General features: G+C 33.6%; 1 protein-coding gene across 3 annotated transcripts in view; it reads left to right on the top strand.

Moving 5' to 3' along the window:
• The window catches only part of Ano3 (anoctamin 3), a 441,314-nt gene that overhangs the window by 315,111 nt on the left and 108,836 nt on the right, over positions 1–17,367 (top strand). For all 3 annotated transcript variants that reach the window (XM_047517051.1, XM_047517052.1, XM_047517053.1), the window contains 2 exons: positions 1,437–1,595; positions 12,913–13,013. In XM_047517051.1, the coding sequence (XP_047373007.1) occupies positions 1,437–1,595; positions 12,913–13,013 (260 nt within the window). The remainder of the gene's footprint in view (positions 1–1,436; positions 1,596–12,912; positions 13,014–17,367) is intronic.

The following is a 17,367-nucleotide window of genomic DNA, read 5'->3' as shown; positions in this document are numbered from 1 at the left end:
TTGGAGAGTCTATATTTTCTCCATGTTTATGGCACCTTTGTCTAGTATGAGATAACTCTATTTATATGGGTAAGTTTCTGTGTCTTCTCTTCTGTTCCATTGGTCTTCATTTCTATTTTTGTGCCAATACCATGCCATTTTGTCACTTATTTTAAAAAGAGCTATATATGGATTGCTGTCAGGCTTTGTCAAAGCTGTCTGAGATGCCTTTGTCTGAAATTATCTGATAAGTCTCCAGATGTTAGCTAGTGTTTTTATCTCAAGAATGCTTTTATGGGAGACATGAAATAGAGAGTTGGCACAGATATCCAAATAGCTGGAGGAAAAGTAGAGAAGTTAGGATGGATAAATGTTAGTTAAGAACATGAACCTGGAGGCAGGTGAAACTGGATTCAAGTCCTGACTTCTGTGATCTTGGGCAACATACACCTTCCAAAGGAATCCATGGGGACAAGTGTTGGCCAGTAAAACTGGTTTTATTTAAGTTCTGTATAGCAAGTAAGAATATCATGTCTGTAGTCTGAGTAGTGTTTTAGAAGAGTGAAGTTAGGGAAGAGTTCTCAAAACCTGTAGGGCCTGAACTGAGTCATTTGAGATCAGTCTTGTAAGGTAGGAATTATAGTAGAAAATTGGGCAGAGTCTATGAAAAACAGCTTGCATTTTTGGATATAGCAAAAAGAGGGCCTTTGAGCAGTCTTGATGGTTCAGTGATGAGTTTTGATAAATAATCTATTATAATTGTTTTAAAATCCTATGTCCTGGAAGTAAATATTTTCTGAAGCAAGAAACTCAGGAATTATTATCTGGTTTTGGTATTGGTTCATTATACTTTTATGAAAGTATACTTTTATGCTTGATGTGAGTGCTAACACATGTTGATCTTATTTCTGACTACTTCAATTTTTTTTATTTGTTCTTTTTAGTTATACATGACAGTGGAGTATATTTTGACATATTTATACAAACATGGAGTACATCTTACCCTAATTAGGAAATGCACTGTAGTATATTGTATATATATATATGAAAGTTAAGTAAGATTTATTCTTTTGCATTAGTGTCTAACTTTGAAATGCAAGTTTAAGGTGGTTAAATGAGATAAAAGTTTAAAAGTGTTTAAGTCTGGACAAATATTAGTAAAGTCAGCATATGTTAGCTGATATTATTTTTATAGGGCTTTATTGAATAAAATACATACTTATTAATACCAACACAGTGAACCCCAGTTCAGGAATAAGACCACCTAATTCAGATTCTGGAATATTTCTTGCTGGTCAGACTCTTAAAGAAAATTGCATGCGTTCTTAATTATTTCTCTGTATCTCACGATAAGAGTCTAGATTATTAAAAATACATTTTTATTCAGATCACTAATGCCTTTTATGAAAGTATACACTTATGTAACTTACAGTTAACAATTATTGCTTTATTCACAGAATGACATGAATTACGTAGCCTCTAGTGGACTTCTATTCAAAGATGGCAAAAAGCGAATTGACTACATCCTGGTTTATAGAAAGACAAATATACAATATGGCAAAAGAAATACATTTGAAAAGAACCTCAGAGCAGAAGGCTTGATGTTGGAAAAGGAGGTAGGTGCTTTACCATTATTAGCTTTGTGGTATAATTTTCTGGAACAGATATGATCATTTGTGCCTAAGTATGGAGAAATATATCATATGGCTTCATAAAATGTATACCCATTTTCTCCTAATGGAAATATATGTACACATACACATACTCATTTTTCCTCTATGTTTCTGTACAATTTATTTTTCAAAGGACATGACTTTTTTTTTGCAATTAAAAATGGAATAAGTAATGACTGTGTCCATGTGAAATAAAAATTTCTATGGAAAAAAATTGAAATGTTGAAAGAAAAGTGTTTGCCAAACTGTTAATATCTGGTTTTGTTGCTGGAACTATAAGTACTGTTCTTCCCAATCCTCCTTTGTTTGTTGGGTTCTTAATTTTTTAAAATCGCTTATTTTATTTCTAATGGAACATTAAAAGTACCAAGGCCACTAGGAAAAAAAAAATAGGAGAAAAAAGTTGATAATCCTGAAATCCAAAAACTTCCATATCATCCTCAAAGTCCTATAATCTAAAAATTACCATTCTTGCTATTTAAATTAAATATTATGTTTTAAAATCACATATTTATTTATATTAGATAAAGAAAAAATCTTAATTTAAAAAGTTAAAAGCATAGAAATGCACAGTATAAAGCCAAAGTTCACATCCACCACCTCCTAAATCATAGCATTCTCTACTTTGGAGGTTTCAATGGCTTGATTTTTTTTACTGATATTTGCCTTTTAATATATTTTCTATATATAAACATTTTACACAAAATTAGTCATATTTATGACACATGTTATTCCACTCAATTCTGTTGTTGAGCAGTATATTATGAATATATTAATTCTCATTACTTTCAGAACTATTTTACTTGGTGCATAGAATTTTAACTTGAGGACTTATTTAGCTATTCTCCCACTGAGAGAAAAAAATCTAAATTAAATATTGGAGGTAGTCCTAACGAGATTTCCAAAAAATGGGAGCAATGAGGTATAAAGTAAACTTGATGAATTCTTTGATTAATTCTTCTTAATTTGCTTATAAAGTTAAGAGTGTTGGGAAACCCTTAGATATTGAACTCTGAAACCACTCCCCCCCCCTTTTTTTTTTTTCACGGAATGTGTCCCGGAAGCAGTTTTCTGAGGAACACACAATAGAAAGTACTGGACAATGACTTGGGGGTGACCCTGGAAAAATGAATCCACTTATATTTATTAAAACCTTTTAGTAGATGTAAAATAACAAACACACAATAACTTGGCTCTGCAAGGAAGGAATTATTTACACAATGCCAAATATTACAGAACAGAGAGAGTGAAATACAGGCCAGTCTTCTATTATCCTTTATTTGTTTGTTGTGTTTCCTCCTTTTCTGGGCAGTTTAGCCCAGAATTATCCCAATTACTGGTGAGTAATTAAATGAAGAACTATTTATTGCAAAAAAAATCTCATGAATTTAGTCTTATGACAGGCTTTTATTCATTAGATTTCTTTGTGACCTCTGCTCCATATAAATATAATTAATCTCGTCTTCATTTGTTTATAGAATAGTTTATAAGAGACTATTATAATACTGGCAGTTATTTTTCTCACCCATCTCCCACTATTTATTCAGTAAATAATTTGCGAAGTACTGAACAAACTGCTGGGGAAGCCAACGAGTAAAGTGGATCACTTCACTGCCTTTGGACTATAGAAAGTCAGATATGAAAACTGGGTATTTGTAATAAACATGGCCTATCAACTCTACTTAGTTTTCTAGGCAGAAAATTCAAATTCTCCTTGGGTCTTCCTCTCCCTTGTTCCTCCACGCTGCTCCTAAGAATAATCATGGTTGTTACTCATCCACAAAGGTTCTATTCTGCTCTAAAAGGGAAGTCCCTTCATCCTTGAACTCTCACTCTTCCATCACTGCCAAAGGTGCTTGTGTTTATGTTGGTGTTCGGCAGAACAGTATGTGTTTGTCTATTGTTATTCCTGGACATAGAGTGGCTTTTCATTCTGGATTTCAGCATGACGGTTCTTTCAGTTCACATTCACTTTCTTAGGATGTGTTCCCCACAGTTCAGTGAAGCGCCAGAACAGCTGAGTCAGGAGGCGTATCCAAACCCAGCTGTATGTTTTATTGGAACCAGCGATAGCTATAAATAGTACCCATTGTATTGAACACAGGTTGCCAATCTTGACTTCTTTCTATCCCTCATGTGCCTCCCTGTTAAAGTAAATGAATTTATTTTTTTCCTGAGAGTGCAATGGGTTAAGTTTACCCCATTTCTCCAGATTAGATATTATTAGTTTTGGAGAAGGGATAGAAATTTTTATATCTTCCCTTCAAAATGGTCTTAGAAACCTTATGAAATTGGATTCAAACTTCTAAGAAATTCTGCCTGTGTAGCAAATTTAAAAGAAAAGAAGGAAAGAAAAATGAAAAGAAAGAAAAGAGTAAAGAGAAATCTTGTCATACCCTTTCCATCTGACTAACATTTGCCTAACTAAGAGAGAACTTCAGTGACTTTGCATAAGAAGGATGATGGGATACAAGGTGGCTTCAATCTTTACTTATTGATACAGTGCTTAGAATTCTTCCTTACTACAATACTTTTCATAATTTCAAGCTGAAATAAATGATCTGAAAGAAAAGTAAATGAAACTAAAACGGCTTATAACAAGGGAAATAGTCAAGTCTGGAGGGTAAGAAAAAAATCATAAGAAAGTGAAGAAATGAAAAAAATGGTTTTAATCTTTGAATTGAGATTTGAAAAATTAATAGTGCTAAAGTAGGTGAAAAAAGGGCTGGATAAGGCTTTGCTGGTCATGCATTAGAATCCAACAATGGTCTTTCAAACTACTAATGGCATCCCCTCCCTACAAAGGCATGCTCAGACTGACTATCAGGATAGTCTTGGGGTGAAAGGACATTGACATTTTTAAATCCCAGAAAGGAAGATTACCAAACAAGGTTGAAAAGAATCACTCTATTTAAGTCAATCTGTTTTATTCTTAAACTTTTCATCATTATACTAAGAAAAATGTAAAGTTACTAAATAATTTTAAACTTGTAGTATTATTATCATATTTGTTTTCAAACAGACAACTCAGATTACTGAAAAGGAGATGGGTTTCAAGAGAATGACTGGATGCACAAAGATCATGAGTAGCATTAAAGATGAAGATAAATGGATTTCATTGGTATTTCACTAAATATATGTGTGTGTGTGTGTACTTAGTGATTATTTGGATAAGGTAAGAAATGATCTCAAGGATAACTTGAGTTTGTGACTTGAGCAATTCGTTTATTCATTCAAGGACTATAAAGGGTGTCCTATTGTATGCCATATTTAGAGTCCAAACAGAAGTCAAGGTAAAATGGATCATATTCTCATGGGAGAAAATAGACCATAACTAAAAAAGGAGAATGATATAATGAGGATAGCTACCCGATAATTAAAACAAGATAGTGTTATATTAGGAGTACGACTAGGTGCTATGCTACCATGTGCCATCTGAAAGAAAGCAACCTTAGTAAAAAGGAATCCATCCCATCGTGGAAAGATAATGAGGCAGAACAATAGCGGCAGAAGTCACAGCCAGTAAAAATAGTGCTGCCTGGAGTAGAGCTGGTTTGTGGAAGAAGTAAGACAGAGGTTAGGGGAATGAAAAGCTAGTGATTGAAGCACCTTTGAGAAACACAAATAGAGATGTTTGAAGTTTATGTCTAGAGCTGAAATGAGGAGTCTCACCTGAAGGCAAATGCTTTACTCTTTAGAATATGAATAGTGGTTTAAACCAGATATTGGGACAGAAGTCACTGAAGATAATGGGAAAAATTTAGTTGTGGGATGAGCCTATAAAGGGTAGGAAAGGAGAATAGATAGTTGAAAGAGTTGAGATAGGTGAAAGAGCAGGAGATGAGACATCACAGGGAAGAGTTGGTCATTAGGGTAAAATACTGCTGAGAAGCCAATAAGAACAGAGAGATGCCCATTGTGATGGAGGAGATGGAGAGCTTTGATAAAAGCAGTGACAACTATTTCCCTGAAGAGAGATTTGTATGTCATATTAGCTAAACTCAAAGAGTGAACAGGTGACAGAGAATAGAGACAGCAGTAAATGTCACCTACTTGCTCAGCTGTGAATGGGGGGAGGGAAACCAATAGTGGGGGGGGAGAATTCTTGTGAGATTTCGTTTCATTGTTTCTTTTATTCAACTTTAAATGTATTTCTTAGATGGGTTGTTTAAATAATGATGAGGAAGATTCAAGAGAGAAGAAAAGGATGGAGGGAAACAAAGAGAGGGTCAAGAGAGAAGGAAAGGGAAACAGAGAAGAGAGAGGAGAAGGAGGTGAAGAGAGACTGAACACACAGACAACAGAGGAGATAAAATACAGTTAAAATGCCTTTGGGAACGAGTGAGGGGGGGAATTAAAAACACAGAATATCAAGGAAATTCAAGATCATTAAAAGCAAGATAATTAAATTTAAATTTAATATTCATAAAATTTACTTAACACAGGCTTTTTTCTTTTTATAAATTTTTGATATTTTCATTCAAATTAGTTGTATACAACAGTAGAATGCATTTATACATTTTGATAGATCATACATAAATGGAGTATAATTTCTCCTTTTTCTGATTGTACATGTTGTAGTCATCAGTCATGCAGTCACATATGTACATGAGGTAAAAATGTTTGTTTCACTCTGCTACCCTTCCCACCTCATCCCCATCCCCTCCCTTCAATCCCTTCTTCCTAATACAAAGTAACTCTATTCTTCCCTATCCACCCCTGCCTTATTGTGAATCAGCATCCATGTATCAGGGAAAACATTCAAAGTTTGTTTTTTTTTGGTTTGACTTATTTCACTTAGCATGATATTCTTCAGCTCCATCCATTTTTTTAAGCAAATGCCATAATTTCATTCTTCTTTAAAGCTGAGTAATATTCAATTGTGTGTAAATATATATATTTGTATATATATATATCACATTTTCTTTATCCATTAACATAGACATTTTTACAAAAGAGTTAACTTTATTAATTATGTTCCTATTTTGAGGATGACAATATCATCTTTTAAAACAGTTAAATTTATCAGGACTAAATTTATGATTTCCAGGTTAGTGTATGCAATCAATGTACTGAGGCAAATGCAGTGTAAGTAAACAAAAACATTTTTCTAAAATAAGTATTCTAACATTATATCATAAAAATACTGTCTGCAGGTCTTAAATCAACATTTCTTTAAACTACTTGTATTACGTGTCTGTTCCTGTTTAACAAATTATCACAAATTGCATTTGTATGCTCAAAATTCTGTGGGTCACCAACTATCCCACTCCTTGGTACTTATCCAAAAGAACTAAAATCAGCATACTGTAGTGATACAGCCACTTCAATGTTTATAGCAGCACAATTCACAATAGGCAACTTGTAGAATCAGCCCAGATGCCCACCAACAGATGAATGATCAAGAAAATGTGGTATGTATATACATTAGAGTTTTATTCAGCTATAAAGAAGAATGAAATTTTGGCATTTCTGGTAAATGGATGGAACTGGAGAATATCATACAAAGGAAAATAAGCCAGACTTAGAAAATCATTGGTTGATGTTTTCTCTCATTTGTGGAAATTAGAGCAAAATAAGGGAAAGAAAGAAAGTGAGAGTTGGGAGGAGCAGATACCATAAAGAGAGATCAGTGGAGTGGAAGAAGGAGATGGTGAGGGAGAGAGGAGGGATGGGGAAGGGGAGGGAACATGGAATGAATTTAACAACATATTGTTATATGCATATATAAATATACTACAGGGAATTTCACCATAATGTATGTAACAAATTTTGATTTGTTAATCAAAAATCAACAAATTGATGAGTGAAAAGAAGATCAGTAGCACAGAGGAAGGAAAATAGGAGGAAGAAAGACAGTAGAGAAATTGGGGGAATGGTGATTGAATTCAGATTTCATGCATGTGTGATTTTTCTCAAAATGAACCCGATTACTATGTATAACTAAAACACTGTAATTAAAACAAATCTATTGGTCAAAAGTTTGGATATGACACTGCTGGACTCTTTGCCCAGTTTCTTTTGAGACAAAGTATTTGCTGGGTCATATTTGTACCTGAAGCTCATAGAGCTCAGGGTATTCTTTGAAGCTGACACATGTGTAGAAGGATGGGTGCTAACTTATGACTAATTGGAATGTAGATACTAAGAGATGTTTTATCAAAATCAGTATTTTGTGGTTTCATAAACATTTATTGCCTTTCAAAGTTCCTTCTATTGAAGGTTGTGACCTTTGGGTGCAACTTCATCTTAAATAATATTTAACTGAAAATATTTAGTACAGATTATTAGAAGAAAGAGGAAATGGATTTGTGAAAATGTTAGCAGGCATTGGATTTGTTAGCTGAAAGACGAAGGCTAGAGAATGATTCTCCATAATTTAGAATATACATTCAACAGAGTGAAGCACTGACCCCGGCACAAGATCTCTAAAACTTACTAAATTCCATGTTGATATGAATAATTTCTAGATGATAATATTATAAAAGGATCATGATGTACATTTGAAGGCCATCCAAATGAATAGGTATATGATTTATAACTGTCAGGGTAAGTGCTTGGTAATCCAACTCAGTTTTCACTTCACATCAGCTTGTCTTTTACTTGAAAGATTTAAACCATGGGATACAACATAATCTTTCTGCTCTGTGCCAAAAACTTACAGAATAACTATAAAAAGATAATTTTTAAGTTTCCTCTTTTCTCAGGAGTGACTATTCTACCTCTTGGGAATTTGGGGTGGAATAATTAAATACCAAAGTGAGTGTGAAGGTTGTGGGTGTTTTATTCCCTCTGAGAAACCTGCTTTCCTCAGGGTTGAGCAGAATAGTGCCAAGTTTGCAGCCTGTGATTCCAAAAAAAGAAGGTCCTCTTTCCCCTTCATGGCAATATTCCTTCACCGTTCCCTGCCCACTAGCAAAATATGAAACTACTTTTCTTTCATTTTTTTAAGTGGAGGTTTAGCAATAGAGAGATTAAGTTAGTTGAAGGAGTTAGAAAAGAAGAGAGTTCATGCTATTGAAAGAGGTATTTATGTGCATGTGTGTTTGCATTTAAAGTTTCATATATATAATATATATACATATATATTTAAAGTTAAGGCATACAGAATGAGAAATGGTCTATATAAGCCCATTAGATTGATATTTCACTCATTGATTGTAGTCATTTTAATGCAGAAACCTCTTTCAGAGCATCCCTTTATTTAAGGTTATTGGATTATTTCACATCCTGGAGGTTGACAGTGATGAATTAATAATCAGTACCAGGCAAGCTGTTCATAATGCTAATTTGGATCCTGATACATTGCCCTCTTCCAGATAAGTTCAGACTTATTGGTTTTCTTATCCTCACCATCTCTTGCTTAGGAAAATGTTAGATAGAATGTGTACCCAAAACAAGTTCATCTGTTCATTCAGCAAATGCTTGGTGAGCGTCCACTGTGAGTCTAACACAGGAGATGGCTGCTGTGGATATGTAAATGAACAAAACAAAGTACTTTCTTTTGTGACACTTGTGTAACTAAATAGAAAATAAAAATACTACATGAAAAAGAAGAGGAATAGGACAGAGACAAGCAAGTAGTAGTGAGTGAGCCAGTGACAGTAGTGGAGTGATGGAGGGAGAGAAGTGGTGGATGTGGTTGTGGAGACATGCAGGATGAGACATGAAGAGCTGTGGGTGTCACTGGAGAAACTGTTTTCCACTCTGGATGAAGTGGGGTTCTGAGAAATGGCATGACCTAAGTTGTGGAATCCATCTCTTTCTAGCAACAAACAATATACTAGCAGAGGACAATTTAAATACATACAGATAAACAAATCTTTCAAAGAAACCATAAAGTCTATAAAGATGCAAGTTTGTTGTTGTTTTGAGAGTTTATACTCAGTTTATATTATCAGAGAAAAAAAATTTGGCCACTTAACTTCAATCTTGATTCAGGTCACTGTATTTCAGAGTTTTTCCCAAATCATAGAGTCTTACTGGCTTTATGCTGTGTGACTCAAAGGTCTATTGGAAGGCATAGGAAACTAAGACACAGGCTCTACCAAAGAAGAACCAGCAGCTATTTCCTGAAGGGAAGAAACAAGATAAAGACTCCAGGGAAGGTTTGAGACCTATTGTCATATTGGGTGGCATCTGATTTGAAATGCATGCCCTCATATAAGAAGGAGCATACTTAGAAATAATCAGGCTCAGGCACTACGCATCCATCTCTCATGGCAAATCAACCCTGTGAGGCAGAGATCACTCCTCATACCTCATTGAGGAAACTGTGCATCAGAGTGGTCAGCTAATCCTCTCAAACTTAAGAAATGGTAGAAAGGAATGTATACTGAAGTCCCTGAGATTCCAAACCCTGTACTTTTTCTACCAGTCCATGTGATTTCTTCTAAGTAGGCAGTTAGGATTGAAGACATTTAAATTGTGCTTGGTAAGTGGAAGGCAAGTAGGTGTAACACCAGTAGCTGACACCACAGTTTCAAAAGAAAGATCTTTATTATCATTTTAAATATCAGAACTTTTGAATTAATAATGTAGGAAGAAGTATAATAAAAATGAAATGCATCTTTAACTGGCCCTGAATGGAGAAGTCATTTAAATAGATGAATGCTTAAGCTTTTTATATTCTAAAAGGATTGTGTCTTGTGCTGAGGATTGAACCCAGGGTCTCCAGCATGCTAGGTGGGGCTTTAACACTGAGCTACAAATGAAGCCCTGAACATGTTTTATTATCTCTACCACTTCTGCACCAACACCTTTACACAAAGTCTAGTCTTTCACCAAAAAGGGCATGGAATATCAACCTCATAATGTTCTTCTTTTCCTTGATTAGTGACAGATTCAAAGGTCTATAGATATCTGTGATATACTATGTCGACCTCTGTCATCGTTGATTGTAGTTTCTATAATCCTTTACCTTGATTTTGAAACAAACATATTCCAAGTAGGAAAAGTCCTTCCAAAATTAAACTGGCATGAAATTATCTTTTATTGCCCCCACCATCATGATTTGCAAAATACTAGTACCTCAGTCAAATGGAAAAGCAATCTATAATCTAAAACTTTAGATATTTAGCATACTTTATTGCATCCTTTTATATTTTCAGCAAGTACATACATATCAAACTGTCTTCAGAAGTTCTTTATTGGAGAAACCTAAAATTCACTTGATCATGAAATGTCTTCACTTATTTTTCTTTCCTTTCCATTTCTTTCTTTATTTTTACGCAAATGGTAAGCTGTGAAAGTGCCTGCCCGATAGAGTGGCCATATTTCAGACTCCTTCTAGGTTTGAATATTAGTCCAATGACATGGTTTTTTAACAATATTGTTTAGAAATATTGGTAATACAAATATGATATGTTCAGGCAAGCCCATGAAATTATCCATATTTTGAATATAGGACTTTATGAACATATGACTGTAAAAATTTTACATGTTAATTTTAAAACATGGTTTTAATTTAAGCTGACAAATTTCTTCAACGTTTTTGAGCTTTTAAGAATTGTATATTTCTTGAGAGGATACATCTAGTTGAAATTTAAATGCAAAGGTTTATCAAAAAATAGTTCAGTTGTGTCTAACCTGGAAAGTGCCTTACATTGCAAGCAAAAACAGTTCTTCTATTACAGATGTTCACGTGATTTTAAAGCTGTGTGGAGTTCAATGATAGAATGGCCATAGACTTGTATCATGCTCTGTGGGACTGAGACATGGTAGGAAATAACTGTGTAGGCGTTTTTAAAAGGTAGACTCTCAACATGAGTGATATATAATGCCTAGTCAGTTATTTAGCTACTTATATTAGATTGCTGGTAGAAAACAAGGAATCTAAATAATTGTTCAGGAACACATCTGACCCTGGACTAATGGAGTCATCAAAATATTTACATACAGTGGATCTAATTCTGGCATTTTTAAGCATTAGACCAGAGTATCTTGTTTGGTTAAAAAAAAAGCCCTTTAGATGTTTTTGTTGCACACTTGACTGCTTAAATCCTCTCATCTAGATAAAAGGCGGTTAAATCCTTATGTCTTGACACTGGCAGAAATGAAACAAAAAGCAGAGTAGGCATGCAAATTTGACAGCTGTGAGCTCCTGGGTTTGTTTGATTTACATATTCCATTTTTCTTCCAGGCTTATCATTGAACCTAGCAAGTAGTTTGAGGAGCTAGTACTTATTTAATAAAATTTGTTAGAAGAATACATGAACTAATTAGTTAATGATTGGTAACAATTTGCAGTGTTTCTACCCTCTCTGAACAGGAATGATGTGGAGTTCATGCTAATGTTATATAACTAAAAACAACTTTTAAAAAAGAAAAACGCAATCTTGAGGGTTTTTTTGTTTGTTTTGCTTTGCTTTTGGTGTTTTTTTGTTTGTTTGTTTGTTTGTTTGTTTTTGAGGGATTTTTTTGGTACTGGGAATTGAACCCAAGGATGCGTAACCACCAAGCCACATCCCTGTTCTTTTTTAGTTTTAATTTTGAGACAGGGTCTCACTAAGCTGCTGAAACTGGATTTGAACCTATGATTCTTCTGTCTCAGCCTCCCAAGCCACTAGGATTACAGGTGTGAGCCACCATGCCCAGCTTGAAATACTTAATTGGCTCAGAATTGTTTAATCCAGAATATGGATTTTGATAATAATTAATATAAAACAATCCATTGATTTACACAAGTGATTGTTTCTTGTATACAATGGTGATTTCCTGATGCACATAGAAGCCAGTACGAAGGCACCAAGGTTTTGGAAAATGAAAAACTTTTTTGAGGGTTAACCATGAAGGAGACAGGAAATAAACCCAAATCTGTCCCTTCATTGGTTGGTAGTGGGGGAATTTATAGAAGTGGATAAGTGAGAAGCTGCTTGTTGATTTTATGTTGTGAGCAAGAATCTTTAGGGTTCTTTTACATAGGCATACATGGTCAATCTGCCTCTTCACAAGTCACATGCTTCTTTTTTGGTTAATCTTGTCCTGCCTGGGTGATTCTGATTTCATAAGATCAACAGGTCATCCTCCTGAGGAATTTATGTCTAGGACTATCTAGGCCTTAACCTGTTTCAGTGGCATTTTACATTTTTGCTAAAATTTTTCCTCATTAAGAGTTTTTTTATTCATACAAACTTCCTTTAAATCAGTTAGAATGATCAATATATAACCAACAGGACAATGTTTCTTCCAAATCAAACAGTGGTAGAATATAATTGGTTCTGATTCTAAATAATGGTGCCTGTCTTGCTGTCCTTTGCAGCCAGCTATTGCAAACCCTGATATCATGTTCATTAAAATCCACATCCCCTGGGACACGTTGTGCAAGTATGCAGAGAGGCTGAATATCAGGATGCCCTTCAGGTACTTTCAAAATTTATTTCATTCTATCTTAACATATATTAAGATGAGTCTGTCTTTTACAGTACCCTGGAGCAGTGAATGTATCCCTATCTAAAAATAAAATGCTATTTCTTCCAAAATTTAATGTATCCTGGGCATTTTTTTTCCCTATCTAATTTGTTTGCCTAATGTGGTAAGCTTTCTGATTCTCTGGACACTTTATATCATTTCAAGGCAGACTTGCCTAGAGAGAGGATAGAATATTTATTTTCAGATTTTAACTTCAAACAATCCCCAAGATCAGTCTCACTTCCCATTTCATATGGTTATATATAATTCTTGTCATTTTTGTGGACATTAGGAAGTATAAATGTATAGTATCTTTATATATAAATACAGAGTTTTTCCCTGTTAGAGGTTAACAAGAATCATTTTTAAGGTCAGTTCAACATTCTTAGTACTGTCCTCTGTAGATGAATATATGATAATGAGAAGACTGTTCCTTTCAGTGATTTTTGGTCTTTCCTTTTGGCAAGCATAGATTGAAAAGCCAACTGTTTTTCCTATCTTGAGTATCTGATGTTATATTCAGAATATATCACGTTCTTCTGTAATTTCTCAAAGATAAATTCTATAGTGCCCATACTTTATGAAAAGTGTTAACTCACAGTGAAGATAAGAACATTTATACTGATATGAAACTCAATATGTTTAATCAGCTGCTAAGAAGATTTACAAGGTTCAGAGTGAATGAGATTCCAAGCAAAAGAACCTTGGTAAGTCTAAGGGAACACTAAGATTGCAATTCAAAAAATGGAAAAATTTCTCAGACTTGGTAACATGAAAGAGGTTAACTCTGAGAGAAGTGCTAATGCCTTTAAGTGTTCTGACAAACTTCAACATTATTGAGGTTAAAATATGAAATATCAATACAAACCTTTTTATATATATGAAACATCTCAAGCTTTGAAAGATGCAACCACAGCTAATGCCCAGAAATCAGAAACTGAGTAAGCATTGACAACTACTGTAACATCTTGCTATCCATATTAGACTTCAATACCTAAATTAGCTCCCATGCATGATTGGATAAGAGCTTAAGAGTTCTCTATGGAGATGGTATTCTGGAGATAAGTAAATAATACCAAAATAATCTTGACAAAATCATAAAATGAAAAACAAATGAAGACCAGTCTTTGCAATTCCTCAAAATCTTACACAAATGGTGGAAAAGATTGCCAAGAGAATCTAAAGTTTGCACATTTTAATTAAAATTGGTACCTGAAAGAAGCAAAGAGGGCCTTGAAGGTATTCCTTGTCTTATGATTAGATTGTTAGAAGTCTATAGAGGACTGCTTTCAATTCAAGTGATAAAACTGAAGTGAGAATTCTATTAAGTATGTATTTATGTAAACTACATTTCTTGACTTCCAGAATTTTCCTCCTTTGACACTACAACCTTCTAAAAATTTTTTGAAATGCTCATCTAGAGCTGATAATAACATATATATAAATATATATATATATATAATTCTGCTGACAATTGGGATACTTGATTTACTCTTTGTTGTGATTTCTTCTTTGATCTGTGCTTATTCATGTAACACAAAAATCATACAGAATAAAAATGAGATAACTTTTAACTTATTGAAGAATTTTGCAAGTAATTAACTTCAAACTTAGCATAGATATGATAAGAATTGCCTTTATTTATTCATCCTGAGACTCAAACTTCTGAAAATTTATTTGAAAATGTTTTCCGTGAGCATTAAAAGTTTTCATAGCCTCTGCTTCTTATCTTTTGCACATAGTTTTCAAGTGCATAAAAATATTCAATGAAATTTAATTTATATTTTTGAAAATATAAACCTCTGCTATATTTATTTAGAAAATTTAAGTAAAGTAGAATATACCCTTGCATTGAATACAATTAATTTATAAAACAAAAAAATTTCTTAAAATTGCAGGAAAGTAGTAAATAAAAAAAATTTAAATTGAATTATATATGATATTTAATTATTCATACTGTGTGACTTCAGTCATCTAAAATGCATAGTAATACAATTGGAAATGTATTACAAATGATTGCTCTGATGGATAGACTTGTGTGTCCCTGTTATTTTATTTGTATCCTTATAAGATTATTTATTTTCCACAAGTTCTAATTTGATTAGGTGACATTAAAATGTGATACAAATGAAGTATCACACCCAAGATAATGACCTATTTTCTGATATCTGGCCAAAATTGCTAAGAGCTTGTCCAAATTAATCCTAATTGACTTCAGGTGCCTTCATCCTTCCCCCATTTCTGCAATCAATGTTGTTTCTATGAGTTGTGACTAAATTTACAAATGTAACAAACTCGTGTCCTTGCAGAAGGAAAAGGAGAAAGTCCTGAGCAATTGTCACGACCATGTCATTTAAATGGGTTTCAGTATGGAGGCTCAGTTGGGTTGAGTGAATATGAAATTAAAACATCTGACCAAACAGGGACCACCAGACTTCTCTGGATTTTATACAAAACAGATGTTTTCCAGGTGTCCAGAAGATTGGTTTCATCTGGGAGATCTGAGAGGAAATTTGGCATTGTATAACTTAGAGTTTGGCACAGGCCTCCATTAATAAGACACAATTATACTTTTCACTCAACATAAGAGGAAGTGATGAATATAATATCAGTATATTAGTCAGTTTTAGTGTTGTAGTGACTGTAACAAATACCATAGACTGGGTGTTTTAAGTGATATTTATTTCTCACAGTTCTGGAGACTGGAAATCTAAGATCTGGATGCCAGCATGGTTGGCATCTGGCAGGGGCCTTCTTTTCCATCGTATACTCACATGACAAAGTAAGCTAGCTGTCTGGCTTCTCCTTTTAAGGGTGCTAATACCATTCATGAGAATTGACCAGATTACCTCCCAAAGTACCCAACTCCAAATATCATTAGGCATTAGGGTTTCAACATATGAATTTGGGTGGGGGGGACACAAACATTTAGTTTATTGCCATAAGTAACATATATTTGTTTTATCCAAATATTCAACTTTCATAATTGAAAAGACTGTTTTTATTTCTTCATTAGTAGTTTAAAATATGTTCATTCTGCTCTAGTCTCCATGGGGAAAATCATAGACTATGGCAACACTGTCTATAGCGCCCTACATTTCATATACTTTTTCCACCCTCTTAGTACATGAAGATGGATTTTTTTTCATTTTTTAAAAATTAAAAGTCTATTATAGTACACCAGCCTCCTTTCTATTATGTCCCTCACTCTTGCTATTTTGCATAAATTTCAGGGAACTTACTATTAGAATAATTAGTATTCTCGTGTCATTAAAAAAATTGTTATATCCCATAGCTTGCTTTGTTTCTCTTTAGAAGTAGGTTAGAAACAATTATCTTGCCACACTACAAGTGACCTCACTTTGTATTCATCAAAGTTTGGGTCTCCAGGCTGTGTGCCACATTTTCCTTTCATCCAAATGGAAATTGGAAAGAGAATGCTCTCCTCAGTCTGATGCTTCTTTTTTAATGATATTTATTTTTTTCATTTCCTGGTAAAATTGCATTTGAAAGAAAAATTCATGTACATCCAAGAGTCAAAAAAAAAAAAAAGAAAATCATTGAACTTCTGCAGTTACCATCTATTCTTATTGAAGATTGCCTGAAATTGATTCTTTTCATTTAAAAAAAAAGTTTATGATTGCTGCATTAATTAAACTTTTGGAAAATAACATTGAAATTCCCATGATACAATAATGTAAATGTTAGAAAACACGCAGCATTTTTCACAGTAGATCAAAGTAACATTACTTCCACAGGAACTTGAGAGAAGAATATCCTGTGACCGAATTTGTTGCTGAATTTTTGAGTTAACAAATTAGTGTACTTACTATAGGATATTTTTCTTTAAGAAGTGCTTCTTCAATCTTTAAAATGATTAAATCCATATTAGATCTGGGACAGGATTAGGGGATTTTTATAAATTTTTAGTAAGCATCCAAATGATTCTGATGCTGACAATAAAGAAATATTGTCTTAGAGATTTTAATATGCTAATATTCCTTATTTTAAGATAAATTTCAAGAGGATTTTGTTAATATAATCTTTTGCTAATTTCCATCTAATGCTGACATTCTCAGAACAGAGTTTGAGAAATGCTGGAACACAGAGTGGTTTTAGCACATCTTTCCAGATATTTTAAATAATAGATATAGCATTAGCTAATACCTTAGTAACAAACTTCTCATTTATTTTTAAGGTATTCCTAAAATTAGGCCTGCACATAATAAAAGAATGCATAAACTACAAGGCGGAGTGTTTTCAAAATGACCAATTTTATCACCAATTCCCAACTGTGATCACTTTT

The sequence above is a fragment of the Sciurus carolinensis genome, chromosome 11, assembly GCF_902686445.1.
Source record: "Sciurus carolinensis chromosome 11, mSciCar1.2, whole genome shotgun sequence".
Classification (NCBI taxonomy): Eukaryota; Metazoa; Chordata; class Mammalia; order Rodentia; family Sciuridae; genus Sciurus; species Sciurus carolinensis.
The sequence above is the reverse complement of the archived record's forward strand: the minus strand, read 5'-3'. Positions and strand labels throughout refer to the sequence as shown.